Source organism: Haliotis rufescens, unplaced genomic scaffold (assembly GCF_023055435.1).
Source record: "Haliotis rufescens isolate VD_foot unplaced genomic scaffold, xgHalRufe1.0.p SCAF_3, whole genome shotgun sequence".
NCBI classification, from domain to species: domain Eukaryota; kingdom Metazoa; phylum Mollusca; class Gastropoda; order Lepetellida; family Haliotidae; genus Haliotis; species Haliotis rufescens.
Window position 1 is genome coordinate 59225876 of NW_025964001.1, and position 24166 is coordinate 59250041.

The 24166-nt window shown below is 41.4% G+C and overlaps 1 protein-coding gene across 13 annotated transcripts in view; it reads left to right on the forward strand.

The window, feature by feature from the left end:
• The window catches only part of LOC124151105, a 79757-nt gene that overhangs the window by 30046 nt on the left and 25545 nt on the right, over window positions 1-24166 (forward strand). For 10 of the 13 annotated variants that reach the window (XM_048403176.1, XM_048403177.1, XM_048403178.1 and 7 more), the window contains exons 5-19: window positions 82-274; window positions 1780-1823; window positions 2841-2919; window positions 4164-4383; window positions 5913-6061; window positions 7077-7262; window positions 8113-8346; window positions 8992-9006; window positions 11397-11474; window positions 12574-12731; window positions 14814-14973; window positions 16454-16564; window positions 18697-18711; window positions 21308-21509; window positions 22585-22629. In XM_048403176.1, the coding sequence (XP_048259133.1) occupies window positions 82-274; window positions 1780-1823; window positions 2841-2919; window positions 4164-4383; window positions 5913-6061; window positions 7077-7262; window positions 8113-8346; window positions 8992-9006; window positions 11397-11474; window positions 12574-12731; window positions 14814-14973; window positions 16454-16564; window positions 18697-18711; window positions 21308-21509; window positions 22585-22629 (1889 nt within the window). The remainder of the gene's footprint in view (window positions 1-81; window positions 275-1779; window positions 1824-2840; window positions 2920-4163; window positions 4384-5912; window positions 6062-7076; window positions 7263-8112; window positions 8347-8991; window positions 9007-11396; window positions 11475-12573; window positions 12732-14813; window positions 14974-16453; window positions 16565-18696; window positions 18712-21307; window positions 21510-22584; window positions 22630-24166) is intronic. The other 3 variants (XM_048403173.1, XM_048403174.1, XM_048403175.1) reach the window with 3 other exon arrangements.

Below are 24166 nucleotides of genomic sequence, written 5' to 3' on the forward strand. Positions count from 1 at the left end.
GGATCGCGGCGTTCTGAAATTTAGAAAAGAACTCGTCAATTAAAAATATGAACATAGCGTTTGAACTTTGAATTGTTACAGTTGGAGACGGCTACAGTGACATGAGCGACACAACCTCCACCGGCACACCCCCTCCGGCTGCCCCCCGGGGGCCACGGAACCCCAGCAACGGGACACACAAGGAGCGAGGGGCGCTCACAGAGCGGGCGTCTTGTTCCCAGGGGGACAAGCGAGGGGGACAAAAGACAGGCAGCACGTCCAAGCGGGCAACCAGGTACACCCGCCTCCACTCCTGGCCGGTATCAGTCCATCCTCATTTATGCAGGGTATTATATCTTCATTCCATTATGATAAGTACCCTGGATACTTCCGTTACGCCAGCCCCTCAATCGTTTCCATCTCACAGGAGAGACATTTTTCATTGTCGTGTCATTCGGGCTGTTGTATTCATCGTAACAAATAGAGATATTATACACTGGATATTTGAGGATGGTATCGATCATTAGACTGGATATTCAAATACCTTTTTTGTCAATAGTTGAAAGATATTTCCTAGATAATGTTGATCCCTGTTTGTTTGTTTGTTCTTTAACGCCGCACTCAGCAATATTCCAGCAATATGACGGCGGTCTGTAAATAATCGAGTCTGGACCCAGACAATCCAGTGATTGACATCATGAGCATCGATCCACGCAATTGGGATACGATGACATGCACCAACCAAGTCACCGAGCCTGACCACCCGAACCCGTTAAGCGTAGTCGCCTTTTTACGGCAAGTATGGGTTGCTGAAGACCTATTCTGATCAGGATGTTCACGGGTGACAGGGCTATTTGGACTGTATATAAACCGAACCTTCAAGGCATCCAGATATATGTGTAGACACGTTGATAATTGTCCAATTAATTGCATTTCAGTAATACTGTATGGCTACGGGCCTATGGTGCTTATACTCATCAACAGAAGTTAAAGGACACCCGATTTTTACACATGACTATATTTAATCGTCCGTTTTGTAACTTCTTCTGAATAGTATATGTAAAGAAAACAGATAAGTATTTCCATTCAGAAAAATACCCTGGACATATTTGGTACAAGGCTTCGTTGAGAGTTCGATTCCAATGACAGGCAGCTGATATTAGTCATCCAATTTAATTGCACTCATGGGCGAGAGAAATTGCAAAGTTATGATAAGAGAAATTGCAATGATGACGACGCTTTTGAATCGCAACAATAGAGGCGAATGTAGCCTTACATGTATCCTACGAGAGCCTTTTAGGGCCATTTGTTCTTTTCTTTTTCTTCTTAAAATACTAAGATGGTAGGTTGACATGTCAAGATACTAAGTTGAAATTTCAAGGTAATATCTTAAAATTGCAACTTATCTTGAAATTCCAAGATCAATATCTTGAAATCACAACTTATGTAATCTTGAAATCTTGACAAGATCCCCGGCCGCGTCATACCAAAAGACGTTAAAAGATGGTACCTCTTGTTACCCTGTCTGGTGCTCGGCATAAAGGGGCTAAAACAAGGACTGGTCGGCTCGGAGTCAGTATACTGTGTCTGAGTGGCGTATTCATGTTAAACTGCGGCATGGTATCTCAGTGGGCTGGCACTATGAATCGTCATCAGTCCGGACTAGTACAAGCAGCCACCCACACACGTGCATGCACGTCGCTATGTAAGTGCAATAATCTTGGACGCGACGTTAAACCCAGTTTCACCTCACGTATGTTGACAAACGGTTGGTGTGTTTACTTTCATCATATATTACAGAATATCATCAGAGGTGGAAGTGTTCCCGTCAGATTCCAATAAAGGTAAATATACTTTTCATATGTTATGTGGGGTGCTAGCCTAATGTTTTGTACTGTGAACCTCTTTAACTCGGACTCTGTTTCTAATGTCCATTTGTCAGTAGGACGATATATCCTTGTGATCCCGACAGTGTCCGCGTGAATACAATATTCTAACATCGCCTGTCTCGAACAACGGACAACTCGACATTCATTCTCTTCCAAGAATTTCGAGGGGGCACGGGTGGCCCAGTCGTCTAAGGCGCCGCGATTCGCTGTGCAGAGTTGCGTCCCTTGGGCACGCCAGAAACCTATGATTGTGGGTTCGAATCCCGGTTCACTCCGATTATGTTTCTAGGTTTGTCAGCACCATACCCGTGCTCGTGGGTTTCACCGAAGTGGTAAACAGTCTGAGACCTGCATCACTTCGGGCTTTCCTCCCACATTAAGCTGACACGCCATGATATAACTGGAATACTGTTAAAAGCGGCGTTAAACCAAACTCACTCACTCCAAGAATTTCGAGATGTCATTGTAGTTATGTATCCGTTTCGAGTACATTATGAGTACAAAACATTATATACTGTTCAAAATAGGTTAGGGATCATGAATATTTTTGTTGTGAATATTGAGAACTAAATTAATAAAAAAACATATCCAACAAAATATTCAAGATCCCAAAGGTGTTTTGTTAATGATTTATACTTTGCTTTGCTTTTTTTTTTTTGAACGACAGATACAAATGGTGCCGGGACGCTCTACGCCTCTATTTAAACGTAAAAGGCGACTATGCTTGTCGTAAAAGGCGACCATACTTTCGTAAGAGGCGAATAACGGGATCGGACGGTCAGGCTCACTGACTTGGTTGATGCTTGTCATTGTATCCCAATTGCGTGGATCGATGCTCGTGATGTCAACCACTGGATTGTCTGGTCCAGACTCGATTATTTACAGACCGCCGTCATATAGCTGGAATATTGCTGAGTGCGGCGTTATAAACCAAACAACAAACCTCTATTTAAACATTTGCTGTTTCTGCAGGTGTGAGAAGTCATTCGTCCAAGCACGGCAAGCGCCCACCATACTCATCAACCGAGGAGGCTTTTCTACGGGGGGCCAGGTAGGCCATCATGCTTTCACAGAGGAAATGGTTCTACCTGTCATGTGTATTTTCATATTGACCTACATACTACAGGAAATGTACACTGTATAACAATTGATGTTTTTGTTAATTGAAATGGCACTTGCGTTTTTTAAAGAAATACTTTGGTTTTTCTTATTAGGTTCCAATAACTATTAAAAACTCAAAATATAAAATAAAATAAAATCCTTCTCAGGCGGAGGTTCAAAAACTAAAACCCCATGACCCCTTCTTGTCTTCCATAGCTGTACATTGTTCAATAACCAGGAAATTGTATTTCTTTTTTTCACGAAGATTTTGTCATTTCAAAAGAAAATAAACCAATGCCAGATATTTTTCAAAACAATTCTAACAGGAAAATATATATTTTAAAGTTGCACAACCTCCAACAACTTCCCGAGGCAAGCGTGTCAACTTGCCTTTATCAAAGCCTAGTGGAAACAAGACTTTGATTAAAAAAGCCGCATCCGTAGTCTTGTGGTAGAGTGTCCGCCCGGAGAGCGGAAGGTCCGGGGTTCGATCCCCGGCCGCGTCATACCAAAGACGTTAAAAGATGGTACTTGTTGTTACCCTGTCTGGCGCTCGACATTAAGGGGATAAAACAAGGACTGGTCGGCTCGGAGTCAGTATACTGTGTCTGAGTGGGGTATTCATGTTAAACTACGGCATGGTATCTCAGTGAGCTAGCACTATAAATCGGCATCAGTCCGGACTAGTACAAGCAGCAACACACACACACACGTGCATGCACGTCGCTATATAAGTGCAATAATCTTGGACGCGACGTTAAACCCCATTTCACCTCACCTCACCTGATTAAAAAAAATGACTAGTGGATGCTCTTGCCTCGAGAAGATGACCTTCTAAAGTTGAAAAATGTAACCAACAAGATTTGTAACTTGAGATCGGAATCTCTCAAACCTCTCTTTTTATTAACCGGGGGCGGTCGGGTAGCCTAGTGGTTAAAGCGTTCGCTCGTCACGCCGAAGACCCGGGTTCGATTCCCGACATGGGTACAATGTGTGAAGCCCATTTCTGGTGTCCCCCGTCGTGATATTGCTGGAATATTGCTGGAATATTGCTAAAAGCGGCGTAAAACCATACTCACTCACTCACTTAATTAACCGTAACCGTGGTTTGATACGTCTTTCTCGGGTGGCCATTTAAATTGTTTGACGTTTACATAGACTGTATATAAGAGATAGGATCTGTCCTTCTCTTAGAGCCATCTCGGCCCCTATCAACTACGACGAGTACTTAAAGGCCCCCTACTTGAACGACTTCGACGCCCTGTTTGGCGAGGTCGAGCCGGAGCCGACGGGGGAGAGATACGTGGTGTTCGAGGACAGCTCCGACGACGACAACACGGAGACAGACGTCCGCAACATGGAGGGGAGGTTGAGGATGTCGTTGCAGCAGATGAAGGAGCAGGTTCTGGGAACGGTGAGTGTTCTGTGTTCATCTGTAAAATGTCCACCATGAAAGCAGTACTCTTCAATCTACTGTTGCCTTCACGAGTACCTGTAGTGTGAGAATTTAGGGAGTGCAATAATAAATACTATTTGGAGCATAAAGTCTGAAACCAAACGGTACATTGGACAATCACAATAACTAACACCGAACGCAAAAACACACATCATCACGGAACGATTCTTTTCAGAAATATGCGAATGTTCTAGCGATCCTGAACCATATTTTTCTAAATATAAACTTTTGTAACTATCATAATTTACAAATTAAAATCGTGTTGAAACTTTTATAGTTTACAAAGGATACGGTTTGTGAACTGTGAACCTTTATCATTTGTGAACTAGAATAGTTTACATTTTTTGTAAACGCTTTGTAAACTGTTGACTGTTTAACTGAAACGATGACAGTTTACAAACTTAGAAACTGTATTTTTTTTCGACCACATGCATGTCTTGAGAACTACTTGAAAGCACATCGGACGCATGGAAAGTGAGAATAAAAAACAGATTAAGACTAATCTTATGATTTTCAACACAAAACGATCACATTCTGAAAGTAATTGGGGGAAGAAAAGTAGGTAGGATTTTTTCTAGAACCGACGGTATTGTAGCCTTGGCCTTCACTCCTATTGGCAGATCATGTTCAATCAAGTCTCGAACACCTGGTGCCATCACTGTTCCAAATGACTCATAAGTGACTTCTTTCAGTGGCATTTAGAAGTTGGTGTGATGAAGTAAGACGAGTTCTATGTATGAACAACTTCTTTATTACAATTAGTGCGACATTTCGGTGTAGATCCTAACACCTTTATCAAGCAAGTGATGGATAGTGCTAAACAACATAGGTATATATACTTATTAACATCAATGTTTATACAGTAAATGGTTGATGGACACAGAGAGCTGATTAAGATAATATGAAGCCAGTGGATGACTAATGAACACAGAGTCAACAAGCAGACTGATAGAGATGATGGAAGCCAGTGGAATAATTGGATGGACATAGGGATTTAGCAATTAGGTGATGGTAAGCAGGCGGGATGTAGTAGCCTTGGTCTCTGTTCATTGCTGGCTGGATCCTTTTGATGTAGATAGCTTCTAGGAGTTAATTTTGAGTCATTTTTTTTGTACTGAGATCTTGTGTTCTTTTATTTTAATGGGTAGGGGCCTGGATGTTTCGCCTACATAGGAGTCTCCACAGTCACAATACAACGTGACTGTGGCGAGAAACATCCATCACTTGCTTGATAAAGGTGTCAGGATCTACACCGAAACGTCGAACTAATTGTAATAAAGAAGTTGTTCATCCATAGAACTCGTCTTACTTGACTCATAAGTGTTCTTGGATTGAATCTTCCATTTTGTTGGAAGTGTGTTCTACTTGTGAACTCATGCCAGACAGATAAAATACGATTTTGGTCACCCAAAGCTGATTATTTGTTCTTCATAGTTCGTCCATACGACGACCGACATGTTTGAAGGACAATTATATTTCTGTTCCAGCTCTCGGGGATGGAAGCGTTCCGGTCCTTCCTCCACGACACGGCGGGTCTGAGTCTGCTCAACTTCTGGCTGGACTGCGAGTTCTACAAGGACTCCATGCAGGATGAGGAAGAGGACTCCTCCCTGGAGACAAGGAACAGGTTGTTCAGGTGGGGGCTCGGCGCAGCACGGACTGATCAGTGGACTTCAGGGGTGGTGGGGTGGGCGTGGTGACTACCGGACACATAAGGTGAGGTGAGGTGAAATGGGGTTTAACGTCGCGTCCAAGATTATTGCACTTATATAGCGACGTGCATGTACGTGTGTGTGTGTTTGTGTGGCTGCTTGTACTAGTCCGGACTGATGCCGATTTATAGTGCTAGCTCACTGAGATACCATGCCGCAGTTAAACATGAATACCCCACTCAGACACAGTATACTGACTCCGAGCCGACCAGTCCTTGTTTTATCCCCTTAATGTCGAGCGCCAGACAGGGTAACAACAAGTACCATCTTTTAACGTCTTTTGGTATGACGCGGCCGGGGATCGAACCCCGGACCTTCCGCTCTCCGGGCGGACGCTCTACCACTAGACCACGGAGGCGGCCCTGACACATCAGACACCACTGGGGCGGGGGTGGGGGATGTGTACATAAACTCAAGAGACCATATATACCACTCACAAGATCACCAGAACTTCTTATGAGTGGTATACATAACGATATAGGATAAGTTGTTTGTTGTTTAACGCTGCACTCAGCAGTATTCCAGCTATATGACGGCGGTCTGTAAATAATCGAATCTTGATCAGACAATCCAGTGATTGGCTTCATATGCATGAGCATCGATCTACGCAATTGGGATACGATGACATTCATCAACCAAGTCAGCAAGTCTGACCACCGAATCCCGTTAGTTCCCTTTTACGACTTGCGTGGGTTGCAATTCTAACCTGGATCTTCACAGGTGATGTAGGGTAAGAAATGGATGCTGTACCAATAGTTATGAGTGAGTGTGTATGGTTTTACACCGCTTTTAGCAATATTCTAGCAATATCACGGCGGGGGACACCGAAAAATGGGCTGCACATATTATACCAATGTGGGGGATCGAACCCGGGTCTTCTTTAACAACCAGGCTACCTGACCGCCCCCAATAATTTTGCCATCTGATCTTCTCTTGCAGAGACATCCAGGACAAGTACAAGCTGAACCTGACCCAGGATGCACGGAACTACATCAGCAAGTCCGCCTCCAACATGTGCCTCAGTCACACCATCTTCCTACGCACCCAGTACGACGTCCTGCGACGGCTGCGGGCCTACTGGGTACCCCGGTTCTTGCTGCATCACGAGAGGATGGAGCCGTTCAGGTAGCCACTGAGTTGGTTGTTTGTGTGTGACATCCCTGGCTGTATCACGAGAGGATGGAGCCGTTCAGGTAGCCACAGAGTTGGTTGGTTGTTTGTGACAACAACATCCCTGGCTGTATCACGGATGCTTGTAAATAACTGCGTCCAACAAGTGGTTGATATTATGACAACCACACCGGTCCAATTTGAGTTGGAGAAAGATCTGACATCGATTTGTGGATCGAAGCCCTGATCAGTTTTTGTCTCGGAAATATTTGGCTGTTGTAAATCAGTAAGCTTATTATAAGGAGGAAAACACGTATTGTAATGCCAAATACATCAATGGCAATATTCGAACAGAAATTATTTAAATATTATTTTTATCATTTAAATTTATCTCTTATATGCTGCCCAGGAGGTCAATTTAGATGGTCAAGCAGTTTGATAACAGGATGTACACAAGGCGCCTTCATTTTATATTACACTCTCTAAAATTGAAAATCCTTTCACAAAAAGAGCTAATTTGTACAGAATATCGTCATTATTAGTTGTGAGCAGGGATATAAACATAATGTGGTAGGATATTCATAATAATATACAGGTATATATCATGAACGTAAATTGGTATAAGCTGGACGTATTAAAAGCACATGTATTCATCATCAAATCCTTCACTACAAAAATTGCATAAAGAGTCTGTAAAATCAAGCAATAGTGGCAATACTATTGGGCCTAGGTTATTTGTGTACGCTTAATACCGTGCTCGTGGGTTTCACCAAAATGGTAATTGCACTGATACGCTGTGGTACAACTATAAATTGTTCAAAGCGGCGTACAAAACACCCACTCACTCACTCTCTCTGTGACGTAGCTACGTGAAGCAGGATCCGGAGACTGTATCGTGGAGCATCAAGAAGACCATGCCCAAGAACCCCGTGCCCTTCTTCCCATCAATCTCCTTGGTGAGGTCAATGCCTCTGCGTCCTGATGACGCGTTGTCGTCGTCCTTGACCTCCAACTGGGACACCGTCACCAAGGGCAACACAAGCAGGGACATCATGTCTGTGCAAGGGAGACGACCGTCGTCGCTTGCCAGACATAATGGGTACGTTTTAACATGTATTAGGTTAGGCTTATTAAAATAAAAGTCTTGTTTAACATGACCTGCCCTCTAAGGAAAAACATGTTTAACTCTAATCTCGTTTTTGCGTTAGATTCCTATGTTTTAGCTTACCGACAGAAGGTCATTAAGAGCATTGTGTCTACTTTTCTCAAGCCGCAGGGGCCGCCTCCGTGGTCTAGTGGTAGAGCGTCCGACCAGAGCGCGGAAGGTCCGGGGTTCGATCCCCGGCCGCGTCATACCAAAAGACGTTAAAAGATGGTACTTGTTGTTACCCTGTCTGGCGCTCGGCATTAAGGGGCTAAAACAAGGACTGGTCGGCTCGGAGTCAATAGACTGAGTCTGATTGGGGTATTCATGTTAAACTGCGGCATGGTATCTCAGTGTGCTAGCACTATAAATCGGCATCAGTCCGGACTAGTACAAGCAGTCACACACACAAACACGTGCATGCACGTCGCTATATAAGTGCAATAATCTTGGACGCGACGTTAAACCCCATTTCACCTCACCTCAAGCCGCAGCGGATGTGGCCAAAAGTGTTCACGTGACGCAGAATCAAATTTATGTAACTTTTATGCAAATATGTGTTCGTCCTCTTTGAATGTATTTCATCTTGAATTCTTACAGCTTATGTTGCTTCAGGTAAGATTGAGTAATTGAATCAAGTCACTGAGCACTCTCTATAATACTAACACGTTTTCTCTAATACAAAACGTATACATTTTCAGGGGACAATTAACAAAATTGTTTTGAAGTCAAAAACAGTCAAACATAACAATTTTCATCGAATGCACGTGCAGCGCACACTACGATGAAACGCAACATCGTAACAATCTGTCCCACGTGATCAAGTGACAATCTGATTGGACAAGAGCATTTAGCTGATAACTTTCAGTTGTTTCAGTTGTGACATGTTTAGAAAAAGATACGGTTTCACAAACACGGTTTAATTTTGTACTATATATTTACTTCAGTGGATTATTTAATGCTCGGTTTTATAACAAACACATGCACTTTATGACGCCTGTAACCACAGGGCGACAATCCTTTCAGCGATATCGCCCTGACTAACTACTCACACTTTCCGAGTTTCGCGGTAAACACAGACAAGAACACCATTGACCTGGCCGTTAACCCTGATGAGTATGCATGACTGGCAAAGTCCATTCTGTTCAAGGGGTGATGGGTATAGACGATCACTACCCAAATGATCGTCTATAGCCATCACCCCTTGAACAGAATGGACTTTGCCACCCATGCATATACTCATCGGGGTTAACGACCAGGTTATTGGTCTTCTTGTATTCAGAGCAGAGCAAGTTACACGCAAAGCTACCCAAGCTTTGCGTGTAACTTGCTCTGCTTTGAATACGGTTCGATGTTCAGTCATAATATTATGATATTTTGCAGAAATCTTAGAATAAATATATATATTATGAGCAGAATCAGATCGAGGCTATGACTTGTCCACGCTTCCCGTGTGATATCTGTGCACATTCCAACCCTGCACTCTTCAGTCAACTAGGCCTTAGCACGTGTTACGCCAACGAATTAAAATTTCTCGCACAGGTTAACACTTCAGTTTGATGTATAGCACGTGTGTTTATACTTCTTACCCTCTTATTCATACAGTAACGTAACACTGAGTTCATCACTAACATTTGCTGCATTACTTCAACATAGGGATTCAACACTACAGGATAAATGTCTGTTTGTTTGTTGTTTAACGCCTCACTCAGCAATATTCCAGCTATGTGACGGCGGTCTGTAAATAATCGAGCCTGGAACAGACAATCCAGTGATTAATACAGTGAGCATCGATCTACGCAGTTAGGATACAATTACATGCATCAACAGAGTCAGCGAGCCTGACCACCCGATTTCTAACCCGGATCTAAACCGGGATCATATACTATTCAAAAGAAGTTAAGGACCATCCGTTTCTTTCACATTGCCATAGTTAATCTGCCATGCCTTGACATCGTGTGTTCTTTAACTTTTTTCAATAATATATATTTAATCAATTAATTTTTTACGTATATATTAATAATTTTGCCCACTGAGTTTCGTTTCCTATTTTAACAATTGCATTACAGTAAACTACGGTTATAACGAACACGCTTATAACGAACTAACTTTTTAGTCCCGACTATATGCTGTAGTTATGCTGTATATATGCTTATAACCAATTACGGTTATAACGAACTAAAATAAGTAGTCCCTTTGAGTTCGTTATAACCGTAGTTTACTGTATTTCTCGAAAAACCTTAAACCGGCTTATGTTTGTAAAGCGCTGAGTGAAATACACTCTCGCTGTTTGTAAACAACCCATATAAACCTGTACATGGAAACATTAATGGTTTTATTTACTAATACTAGTTTAAAACCTCTTATCTGAACAATAACGAAGTTCGTAAAGGTTACGACTCGTGTTAGTAGTTCGAAAGATACACAATAATCTTAATTCCTAATTTGGTGGGGACGTTAACAGACAAGCTAGTTGTAACCGACAAACTCAATACAGCTTTACTGTTAAAGTGAATATAAACATTTTTACTCTGAAAACAATGCGCAGCATCAGTAGGTTGTTAACATCTTTCAGTGCTTGATAAAGGTGTCAGGATCTACACCGAAACGTCGCACTAATTGTAACAAAGAAGTTGTTCATCCATAGAACTCGTCTTACTTCAGGTTGTTAACAGATGATCTAAGCTACTCTGTTTTCTTTTCTGATGTCATGTCTGGTGTCACGTAACATTAGGAATTCTGGTTTGTAGTCCATGTAAACACCTCTCAGAACTATGTAAGGGGCGGTCGGGTAGCCTAGTGGTTAAAGCGTTCGCTCGTCACGCCGAAGACCCGGGTTCGATTCCCGACATGGGTACAACGTGTGAAGCCCATTTCTGGTGTCACCCCGCCCTGATATTGCTGGAATATTGCTAAAAGCGGCGTAAAACTCACTCACTCACCCACTCAGAACTATGGATTGTATTTGAAGAAACGCCTCTTCATGCCTTTTTTTTGGTATCCAGGTCCACCAAGGAACGGTTCCTGCTGGCGCTGAGCGCGGACCGACTAGCCGGCGGACCTTTCCAGAAACATCTTGAAAAGTAAGACGTAGCATTAATTTTGTATTAAAAAAAAATCATTTGTACGACCGTAACAATTCCTGTTTATATATGCAATATAATTTTTGTATGTAATAGGGACTACAGCCAGACCAGTCCAAGTATCGTTGACAGTTATTTCAAGTTGACACATTTTAAGTTTGTTTGTTTGTTTGTTTGTTGTTTAACGCTGCCCAAAGCAATGTTCAAGCTATATGGCGGCGGTCTGTAAATATTCGAGTCTGGACCAGACAATCCAGTGATTGACATCATGAGAATCGATCCACTCAATTGGGATCGATGACATGCATCGACCATGTCGGCGAGCCTGACCACCATATCCCGTCTTTTCGACAAGCATGAGTTGCTGAAGATCTATCCTACCCCGGATCTTCACGGGTCTACATTTAAAGTCGGACGAACAGTCGGTTCAGCCCAGGGCGTTGGTTATTGACGTCAACAAAACAAATAAACAACTTCGGTTATAAAGAACTGTTTTGAGAGTTTCTTCGTGATACCGGCGTTGACTGTATTTAAAAGAGGACAGGTAAACTGTGTTTATGTATATTATGTTCCCCGGCCGCGTCATACCAAAAGACGTTAAAAGGTGCTATTTGTTGTTACCCTGTCTGGCGCTCGGCATTAAGGGGCTGAAACAAGGACTGGTCCGCTCGGAGTCAGTATACTGTGTCTGAGTGGGGTATACATGCTAAACTGCTGCATGGTATCTCAGTGAGCAAGCGCTATAAATCGGCATCAGTCCGGACTAGTACAAGCAGCCACACAGACATGCATGTACGTCGCTCTATAAGTGCAATAATCTTGGACGCGACGTTTAACCCCATTTCACCTCACCTGTAAATAACTTAATCTAGGTTAAATAAACTAGTAGCTGTTGACAACATGGTACCACCTTTGAACGTCTTTTGGTATGACGCGGCCAGGGATCGAACCCCGGACCTTCCGCTCTCCGGGCGGACGCTCTACCACTAGACCACGGAGGCGGTCAGTTATTTACAGGCCGCCGTGATATAGTTGGAATGTTTCTGTGTGCTGTTAACAACAGTCGCCATGTAGCCTATAGTGTGAGTGTGTGTGCCAGGAACGGGGACCAGTCGTTGCTGTCCAACCTGTTGTTCTGGGAGGATGTCACGGAATACGGCGCCACCGAGGACAAGTCTGCAGACCGACTCCTCCGACTACAGCACGCATGGGCCATCTACAACAGGTTCCTGGCTCACGACAGCCCCTACTACGTCGGTATGTGCAATGCAACAAGTTTAAGCCTTCAGCTTGTGAAGACTAAGTTTAATTTAATTGAATCATGCAGTCCACTTAATTCTGCATTCATTTCAAAATATGGAGTAAAATATAGCATACCTGTACTGTGTGGACTTTCGAGTAGATATGACGTTGACGTATACCATGACTGGTTAATATGACGTTAAAATATAACTGTCATCCCAAGTGTGTATGATGAAGTATGGGATGAAGAAACATACTGTCAATTTGTAGTAGATAGGACGTTAACGTATAACATAATTGAGTTGATATGACGTTAACGTATACTATGACTGATTAATATGACGTTAAAATATAACTGGCATCTTAAGTGTGTATGATGTATTATGGGATGAAGAAACATATTGTCAATTTGTAGTAGATAGGACGTTAACGTATAATATAATTGTGTTGTTATGACGTTAACGTATACTATGACTGATTAATATGACGTTAAAATATAACTGGCATCTCAAGTGTGTATGATGTAGTATGGGATGAAGAAAGATATTGTCAATTTGTAGTAGATAGGACGTTAACGTATATCATAATTGTGTTGTTATGACGTTAACGTATACCATGACTGGTTAATATGACGTTAAAATATAACTGGCATCTCAAGTGTGTATGATGTAGTATGGGATGAAGAAAGATATTGTCAATTTGTAGTAGATAGGACGTTAACGTATATCATAATTGTGTTGTTATGACGTTAACGTATACTATGACTGATTAATATGACGTTAAAATATAACTGGCATCTCAAGTGTGTATGATGTAGTATGGAATGAAGAAAGATATTGTCAATTTGTAGTAGATAGGACGTTAACGTATATCATAATTGTGTTATGACGTTAACGTATACTATGACTGATTAATATGACGTTAAAATATAACTGGCATCTCAAGTGTGTATGAGTAGTATGGAATGAAGAAAGATATTGTCAATTTGTAGTAGATATGATGTTAACGTATCACATGATTGTGTTGTTATGACGTTAACGTATACTATGACTAATTAATATGACGTCAAAGTATAACTTGCATCTCAAGAGTGTATGTTGTAGTATTGGATGAAGAAAATATATGGAATTTCGGGTAGATATGACGTTAATGTATAACATGATTTGTTAATATGACCATGACTGGTTAATTTTACGTTAATTATAACATGCATCTCTTGTGTGTATGATGAAGTTTGGGATGAAGAAAATATGAGGAATTGCGGGTAGATATGACATTAACGTATACCATGGCTGGTTAATATGACGTTAAATATTACATGCATCTCTAGTGTGTATGATGAAGTTTGGGATGAAGAAAATATGAGGAATTTCGGGTAGATATGACATTAACCTATACCATGACTGGTATGACGTTAAAGTATGACATGACTCCAGTGTGCATGGTGGCGTTTGGGAGGAAGAAAGGATGAAGAGTTAGGGGCACGTACTGTAAGTTTATATATGTTTATGTTGTCTGAGACGGACAGGAGCATTATCATCAAACACGGAATTCAACAAGGGTGATAGTGTCAGATATTTTAGAACTAAAATGTTCCATTATACACTTTTCAAAAATTCATTTAGTCTAGAGTTGTATTTGTCTGCTATCACTATCAAAAAATTTCGTGTTGCACTAGCCCAGTTTCACTGTATCTCCCACTTTCTCCATATTGAGACTGGTAGATACGTTAATACTCCACGAGAGCAGAGATTGTGCAATAGTTGCAACCAAAGATATGTCGAGAATGAATATCATTTTTTATTAATTTGTAACGCTTATGATGAACTTCGTCTTCAGTATTTACCACAGAAGTATTTTGTACATCCCACTCTTGCTAAATTCAATATGCTTATGGCGGTAAACAAAGAAACTGTTATTAGAAATGTTGCAACTTTTATATACCATGCTATGAATGTTAGACTCCAAACACTAAGCCTATAAATGTTAATGATAGACCAAATATTGTACCATGGGCCGCTGGCCTACACATGTACATGAATAAAGAATTGAAGTAGTGTCAGATATGCCACGTCTTCGCTGTTTGTGATTCCCCAGGTCTCCCCGACTCTATACGAGATCGCCTCCACCAGAGCCTCCTGGAGGCTCGGGACTTCGTGGAGGCTTCCATCTACGACTCCGCCAAGTACCAGGCCGTGGACCGACTCGAGAAAGCCTGGATCAGGTTCCTGAAGGAAGACCTCAAGACTTTCCTAGAGTGAGATGGAACACTGTCGTTGTATCTTGTCCTTTGTAACTATATGTACGGCACTTAAGGCTAGTATTGTACGTGACAATTTTAAGTTGTAATGAGGGGGGCGTTGCAAGCTTGAAGTAAGCAAATTAATCGCTTATCCGGGGGTCTGCAACAGCTTGAGTGAGTGAGTGAGTGAGTTTGGTTTAACGCCGCTTTTAACAATATTCCAGTTATATCGCGGCGTGTCAGCTTAATGTGGGAGGAAAGCCCGAAGTGATGCAGGTCTCAGACGTTTACCACTTCGGTGAAACCCACGAGCACGGGTATGGTGCTGACAAACCTAGAAACATAATTGGGGCGAACCGGGATTCGAACCCACAATCATAGGTTTCTGGCGTGCCCAAGGGACGCAACTCTGCACAGCGAATCGCGGCGCCTTAGACGACTGGGCCACCCGTGCCCCCGGTTTGAGAATGAAGCGACCACAGTCAGCGATTGGTACGATTGCAAACGGGTGTAGGTTAGCGCCCAGTTGTAAGGCGAATCGCTGTACATCGCTTGCAATCAATTGGCGATCTGTAACGCACCCCAGGACTTGTTTGTGACCATTTCCTTAAAATATGACCGTTGGTTTCAGTGAGGGATTGTTTCAGCTAGGGATGGTTTCGGTGCTTCAAAATAAATTATTCAGGATTATTAACAAGTATTTTTAATCGGTGTTATTTGTTATTTATGATCCCAAACTGTCACAATTAGATTTTCTTGATGTTGCCTGCTTCATTTACACCACTCAAATAACTGAATTAATCACTTCCAGACACTGGCGGGGTCACGGGTGGCCCAGTCGTCTAAGGCGCCGCGATTCGCTGTGCAGAGTTGCGTCCCTTCGGCACGCCAGAAACCTATGATTGTGTGTTCGAATCCCGGTTCACCCAAATTATGTTTCTAGGTTTGTCAGCACCATACCCGTGCTCGTGGGTTTCACCGAAGTGTTAAACGTCTGAGACCTGCATCACTTCGGGCTTTCCTCCCACATTAAGCTGACACGCCGTGATATAACTGGAATACTGTTAAAAGCCGCGTTAAACCCAATTCACTCACTCACTCACTCACTCCATACACTGGCGATTCCTCCTTCAATGCCGATTCCTCCTTTTTTCTGACTCATGTTTTTTCCGGTAAAAAATACGCCCACTGTACCCCGTGCTATCAAATTATTGCGTATCTTGTGGTCATGTTCCTTGGCTTGGCTTATCACGTGTCATTCCGACCATTGCTCATATATTTCGTCACTAGTTTGTCTGGGTGCCGTTGTACAAAGCGATCTTAGCGCTTAGGTGACCGAAACTCCCACACCTTAACATAGACTTACGACACTCGTAGCGCTGAAGTTGTTTTGTACAAGACACCGAGGTCTCTTGTTAGGCCATGTTGACCTAGCTGGGTCATTGCATACTGCAGCAACATTCACTCATCCCCCATTGATCTATTCCTCCACTAGTTGCCGAGTGCGTCCAGATGCGGACAGTCCTCCTAGCACTGCCGACGCCATTGAGATTACCGTCACCGACACGGAGGTGGTCATCAAACGACCTCGACCTTGGGTCAGAAGGTAAACGAGCATGTTCTATACAATAACATCAGCACTGAGGATTAACTGCCAGCACTGCTTAGTGTTCTCTCTGATGAAGGGCTTAAATATGTGTAACAGGATCGTGATGGTAGCTTTCTAGGCACCGCTTGTATACGCACAGATTTGTCGTGAATATCTAGCCATCTTAACGTTGTGGACCGATTGGTGAAGTTTGGTTACTAATTCATAAGATGGAAATAATTCATAAGATGGAAACAGTTCGTAATGTGGAAACAATTCGTAACATGGAAATAATTCATTAGATGGAAACAATTGATAAAATGGAACCAATTCGTATGATGTAAACAATTCGTAAGGTGGAAACAATTCGTAAGATGGAACCAATTCGTAAGATGGAACCAATTCAAAAGATGGAACCAATTCATAAAAGGAACCAATTCATAAGATGGAAACAATTCGTAAGATGAAAACAATTCGTAAGATGGAACCAATTCATAAGATGGAAATAATTCATAAGATGGAACCAATTCATAAGATTGAAACAGTTCATAAGGTGTACCCAACTCGTAAGATGGAACCAATTCATTAAATGGAAACAATTTTTAATGAGTTGGATATTTAATGTTGCACGTATGTATAGTACATATTTGCGAACTGTTTATTGTTATATACATGTTTATAATCCCGTGAAGATTCCGGGTTAGAATAGGTCTTGGACAACCCGTGCTTATCGTAATAGGCGACTGAAGGTATCGGTTGTCAAGCTCGCTGACTTGGTTGATGCATGCCACTGTATCCCAATGAAGTAGATCAATGCTTATGATGTCAATCACTGGATTGACTGGTCCACACGCGATTATTTGGAGACCACCGTCACATAGCTGTAATAGTGCTGGGTGCGGCACACAAACAAACAAACCTATTTAAACTTAGATATTATTATTAATTTTGTATGGGTTTAGTTTGGTGCAAGTGGCACAATTTCATTTCCATATAATCTCCAAACTAACTGCATGGAATAGAGCGTATATGTACCCCATATAAGTCAACTAGCGTCTCCAACAATCTGATGTCATTTTCCTGATGCATGAGCTGGAACGTTGGTTTTCCTCTATTGGTATTATTTGATTATACTGACTGCATGCTTTACGTCTTGTAATAGATTCTTACCAAACCAAAATTACTTTATCACACATGCTTTATATCTCAAACCGTCTCATTAATTTTTCATTTCGTATTCACGTCTATCCGACCAATTTTCGATCACCTTTATTGTCCTCAGGGGTTTCAATGACGGTATCGATAAATCACTGGGTCACGTTCCACAAAGCGATTGTATCTCCTACTTGACATTGTAATCAGATCTTTACTCAGATACGATCATTACTCAGATCAACGGATCTGATTTTAATGATACTGGTATATCCCTTACTTTAACATTGACTTCTGGCAATCGTGGCTCTAAGATCGCTGTATGGATCGGGTCCATGGTCCAACTTGCTATCGAAGATCTACGACTTTTCAAACTTTTATACTTAACATTAGACTCTTAAAAATCGTAGGCCTATTAGCGCTACGATCGTTTGTGCAATAAGCTTAATGCCTCTTCAACGACACGACCTTAGCGCCACTGTTCGTTTTAGTCTATGTTGTAGTATGAGAGTACGACAGTTGACATATTTTAGAAAGATTCCATTGTCTGAAAGCCTAGTTCAGGGTACAAATAAATAAAAATCGCCTGACCCACTTTTTCATACAATATTTTATACGTATACAAACATCAAACGTTTGTGTTCGTACACTATTTAAAGGAAGCCATCGATCGATACCCAAAGCCTGGAAGACCTCAAGTAACAGGTGACCAAAATACGTCAAAATGAAACGACACCAGTTTATAATTGCCAGATGAGATTTAAGTGTTTAAAAACAAATGTACAATCTCATTACAATCAGATCATAGTGCTCGCTGGTCGAAAAATGTGACCCCCAAAATAGCACGAATCATTTTGGTATAAAGCAGCAATTGGAATGAGCGTTTGATGGCTACCTTTAAAGGTGAAAACTCAATGTATGGACTGCACGTCGGCATGTTTCCGTGTCAGCCTGTCTCCCCCGTGTGTCTGATGCCATGCCTTCGTTTCCTTCTCTAGGCTCCAGCCGCTCAGGTAACTGTGTGACGTTATACTCTCCAGACTGGGGTGGCTTGTCTGTGTGTAACTGGAGTGATTCAATTGTTATTTAGTGTTCCTTCACCCTGTCTTTTTTGTTCAACACTGTTCAAGTTTTTTATGCACGTTTTCAGCTGATTTGAAATAATTTGAATAATATTTGAAATTGCACTTCAGAACATCCTCACTCACTAGCCAATGTTGACCAAGGACAATTCTCATGATGATCTGACCGACGGTTGCTGAAAAGCATGCTATTTACAGATTATCACAAATGTTTAGTTAAAAATGCGTTAACAAGTAAAAAGCGCAAAGATATCCTTGCTCCGTTTTTTGTATGATCTGCAAATATGTAAATCCAGATCTTTCTTTAGGCGATAACATTTTGAATTTACAATAAACTTACTACCGTTCGCTTCCCACTTGACTTTGAAGTATTTTCCTGCAGAACATTGAACAAAACTGTTTTATTTTCTACATTGCATCTATAAGAACATAACCATATGGTATAAACTTCATAACAATAATTATTCACTTTATAAATGTGTGTTTTACTTTATTTATGATATGTATTCCTTAACTGGCAGAAGGTCCCTTTGGTACAAAACTTACATGCAGGGTAGCTCAGTGGTTAGAGCGTTCGCTCGTCATGTTGAACACGGTTCAATTCCCCTCGAATTGATGGAAAGCTCTACTAAATCATTACATACTTGTAAGATATATTTACCTAATCAACTGTAAAAGGCTTGTTAAAATATTGTTGTGGTTTCTCACGATCCGCCCGTCCCTAAAATGCCCCCGCCTATATTTTTATATATACTTTAAGCACTGTTAAGAACAATTGTTTCATCTCAAGTTTCGTTTTTCACCGGAGTCGGACCATTTTGTTCACGGAATGATATTCAGAATGTGTCATACTCAAATGGAAACCGAGCCGTGGTAACCATGGCAACGGGCCCATCTCTTCATGCTTCGAACGTGGCCAAAACAGAATCACAAGTAACAAGTTTACTTTAATATTTACCAATCTGCTAAAATATAATTAAAAAAATAAAATCCCCTACCTTCAGCCACAGGTTCATGAGAAACAGGAATATTATTTTAACTGACCTGACGGGAAGGTTTACGTGTGTGAAGGTGTATAAGATGCTAGGATTGTGATGTATTGTGTGTATCCAGTGTTAAGTAGACAGTTTCCCTTAGTGAAGTGTATGTGTTTGAACCTCTACTAATCTTCCCACTTCTTCAGTACACCCTTCTGTGCTACCTCCATACATCGTCAATACTTCACTTTGAATACAAGACGTTCCACCCGTGAATACATACCCATGGAAGGTTAAAGGACCTACTCCGTGCATGACACTACCAGTTCCTGCCAATAAACCAATGTATGGTAGGGACACCCAGCGGGACATGGGACCAATCTCATTAAAATAAGATCTTAGTTCCCGCTATCGCTATACAAAGATCTGAGGACATCCCATTACAGGTCACGTCAGTACGACCTTTCATCCGACCAATCAAAGCGTCGCTTACCAGATCATGAAAGTGACAGTCGGGATGTGTTTTCTAATCATGCAACCTCGAAAACGTTAACAAGGTGTTTTCCGAACGACAGTTACGGCCCGTACGACTGATTCCGTCCAAATTATCGTCTATCTCTCGCTTCCATAGGAGAAACATTTGAACGGAAGAGGCGTTGCACAGTACGTGGGACGGACTGCCATACAATCACAACCATATATTAGACATTCCGGAATGTTCGTTTGTTCAATTTTCAAATTTTTAATCGAGAACTGTGTCCAGATATTTTTCAAGCGTAGTCTGAAATTGAAGTCGCCAGGTCGCCAGGGTAAAGGGTAAAGCTCGAGTAAGCTGCTTTCTTATTGGCTGATTTCAGTGGTCGGTCAAAGTTCGCGAAAGGTCGTTCTGACGTGATCCCCGTAATAGGATGTCCTCAGATCTTTGTTCAGCGGCAGCGAGAACTTAGATATGATTTTAATTAGATTGGACATGGGACACGTTGTAGAGAGGCATCCGAGTCGTTAGTGCCATGGAAAAGAACACTCGGAACAAGGCTTTGATTCACTGGTTTAAAGTAGGGAATGACTGTTCTCTGGCGTTGACGTTTAAGGAACTACATCACAGAGCGGCCGTATGTATTCACGGCTGATGAAAGAACGCAATGTATACACACTGGGAAGTACTGGCGATGCGTACATAGTTATACGATACCTGCATGTTTCAGTTCAACATCTTTCTATTCAGCATCTTGATTAAACCTTCATCTGAAACCATTTTCAATTTTATTTATTAACTTATATCAATTCATCCTAAGGTGTCCCCCGCCGTGATGTTGCTGGAATATTGCTAAAAGCGGCGTAAAACCAAAGTCACTCACTCATCCTAAAATTGTTTTATTTTATAAATCTTTGTTCAGATGGCTGTCTTTCATTTTAAGGAAGGTATGTAAATTCAATAACAAATATTGAACAGATATTTTGTACACTTGTCCATAAGGCCCTGTTTTGTAAAAAGGGCATGGAATTCCTCTCTATTAGTGTGTCCTCAACCTTACTTAAATCATTTTAAGGGTTCCTGGATCTACGGCATCTGAGAGGGCACGACGACTACAGCGTGCATTACATGTGGCCGAAGACATTGACTTCGACAGGAGGGCATTGAATAAAAAGTTACGTATTGAACGTCGCAAGTTGATGGAGAAGGAACGCAAGAAAGCTGTTAAGGCTGCATACGCCAGACAGAAAGAGGCTAAACTAAAGAAGGGGTCCAAGGTGAGGGTTATATCAAAGTGTTGCCTACGACAGTCAATACTTGTGTAGAAATGTGCTCAGGGGTCTCGGCGACGTCATTCCTGCGCCAGGATCCGCTGTTTTGAATTCTAGATTTGTCCCTAATATGAATCTTGGTTTGTCAGCACGTGTTCGTGGTTTCAACAAACTGGTAAACGTCTACAGCCTACGTCACTTCTGATTTTCTTTCCACAATAACCTGGCATCCGGTGATGTGGTTAAAATAGTGTTGTGCTTAAATAGTGTACATTGTTAAGGGCATTCCGTACTTGTAATAACTGACATTTTCAAAACAATCTGATTTGTCCCGTCGGTTAGATTAAAACGTAAAATGCATGATATATCAACAAGCTCTTCCATGCCATGCTCGCTTTTTATGTATCGTCATAGCTGCAAATATATAGCTTAAACGTGTGTGCATATACTGTACAGAAATACTTCTTTTTGCGGTTAGTTTATTGAGTGAACAAGTTAGCCAATACCTGCACGGCTACTCCACAGCAAAGATTATCCAGTGGGACAGCGCCCTCGGGTATCACGCCATCCGTCGTCATGTTAACATTGTTCATATTTTCAGAGGAAATAATTATAATACATATTGAAGCCATTTTGTTCATATTTTCTTATGGAGGGTGTGAGATTTCATTTAAGGGTACTTTTATGTACTAGAGCAAAACTGGTGGTGATTTCCAGACTATACACCGACAAATATGAATGGAATATTATGAAATAGAATTTGAAGATATTTCATGTTCTTCGGCCAGTATTAACCAGGTTAAAAGTCCCATGTTCATGATATACTTGGGCTATTGTTGGTTTCTAAATCAGATCCAGTATTGATGGACAGACCATATTCAATGTTTCTTGACTACTTCTGCGTCTGTCTGGTTACTATTTATTATATATTTTTTCATATTCGATTTCGGGGCAGGACAATTTAAACAAAGGTCATTATCATTTTACAACCAGTAGTCGTTATATCATAGAGGTCGGTACAATAGTGAATCATGTTATGCTTCATAAGAAATATAATTTATCAGAAAAGTCTTTGCTCCAGTTTGATTTTAGCGACGACGAATCAGAGAACTCTAGAAGTCGATCTGTGAGTTGATAGTTCGGCCATGCCACTTCTAGAAAACTGCAGATTATACTGAATACAGTTTTATACGTCCGCCTCTAGTCTGGAGCTTTTATACGTCCTCATCTAGTCTGGAGCCTTTGTACAGCCATCTCTAGTCTGGAGCCTTTATACGTCCTCATCTAGTCTGGAGCCTTTATCCATCCATCTCTAGTCTGGAGCCTTTATACATCCACCTCTAGTCTGGAGCTGTCCTAAGCCTTGCTATGTAAACTTCAACTAACCAGATTTAGATACTTTATTCTATTCGTTTTTCATTATTCTGTATCGTTTTTACATTTTCAAAACTCATTTTATGCTTAGGTTGGCATGGTTTTTTTATTACGTTTTTATTTTTATCATGTTTTTCTTTTTTCTTCGTTGGCTTGTAATTTGAATCTTTTATCGCTGTAACGTATTCCTGCGTTATTGCACCAGATCATGGCTGTTTGATGTTATAAGTTTGCATGAATTGCTTGTCCCCTGCTTATGCCATGACATCAAGGTACTAACAGCATGACACGTTAGGCAGCTGATTGAATGCCTATTATATATATATTCAAATTCCAGCTATTTATTTTTGCTTTGATACTTGGATATGCTTTATTGATAAATGCACTTCCATTTTGCATGTTTGCGCATTCGTTCTACAAAGACACAGACGCTATATGACCTTGACTCTTAGTCCACATCAGCTAATGTATGGTAGATTTTCTACTGTTGGGACCCTACTAGCATCATCCACCGGTCTGGAATGGAACCGGAGAGTAGAGAGGCTAGGATTTTTTATCAAATTAGATATTTTCATCTACAGCTACAATCCAATTTTTAAAAATTAAAAACCATGTCCTGAATAATTAATTTATTTTAAGGAAAGCACTTGCAATTATGTAATTATTTATTTCCCCACAGTCTGAGGACTAATTATAATGTTCAAGATTTTACGGGGACAGTTTATCTTTTTGAAAAATTAATTGTTATTTCCCTCTCTCCCGAAAATATATAATGGTCGGTATGTTGAGATCACTCCATGGATTCGCCCCGATTGTTTCTAGGTTTGTCAGCACCATACCCGTGCTTGTGGGTTTCACCGAAGTGGTAAACGTCTAAGACCTGCATAACTTCGGCTTTCTTCCCACATTAAGCTGACACGCCGCGATATAACTGGAATACTGTTAAAAGCGGCGTTAAACCCAACTCACTCACTCACTCACTCCATGGAACTTGTGGACACATATTGTGTTTACATCTTTTATTAAAAACAGGGGTCGTGAGGTCTCTGTTCAGATCTTTCAGTCAGTATAAGAGTAATAATATAAAACGCTAACATCTAAGAGTAACCAGTCTCGATTATCTGCTGAAACGGCCTCCATTGGATCACTGGAAACGGCCTCAATTGGATCACTGAAACGGCCTCCATTGGATCACTGAAACGGCCTCCATTGGATTACTGAAACGGCCTCCATTGGATCACTGAAACGGCCTCCATTGGATCACTGAAACGGCCTCAATTGGATCACTG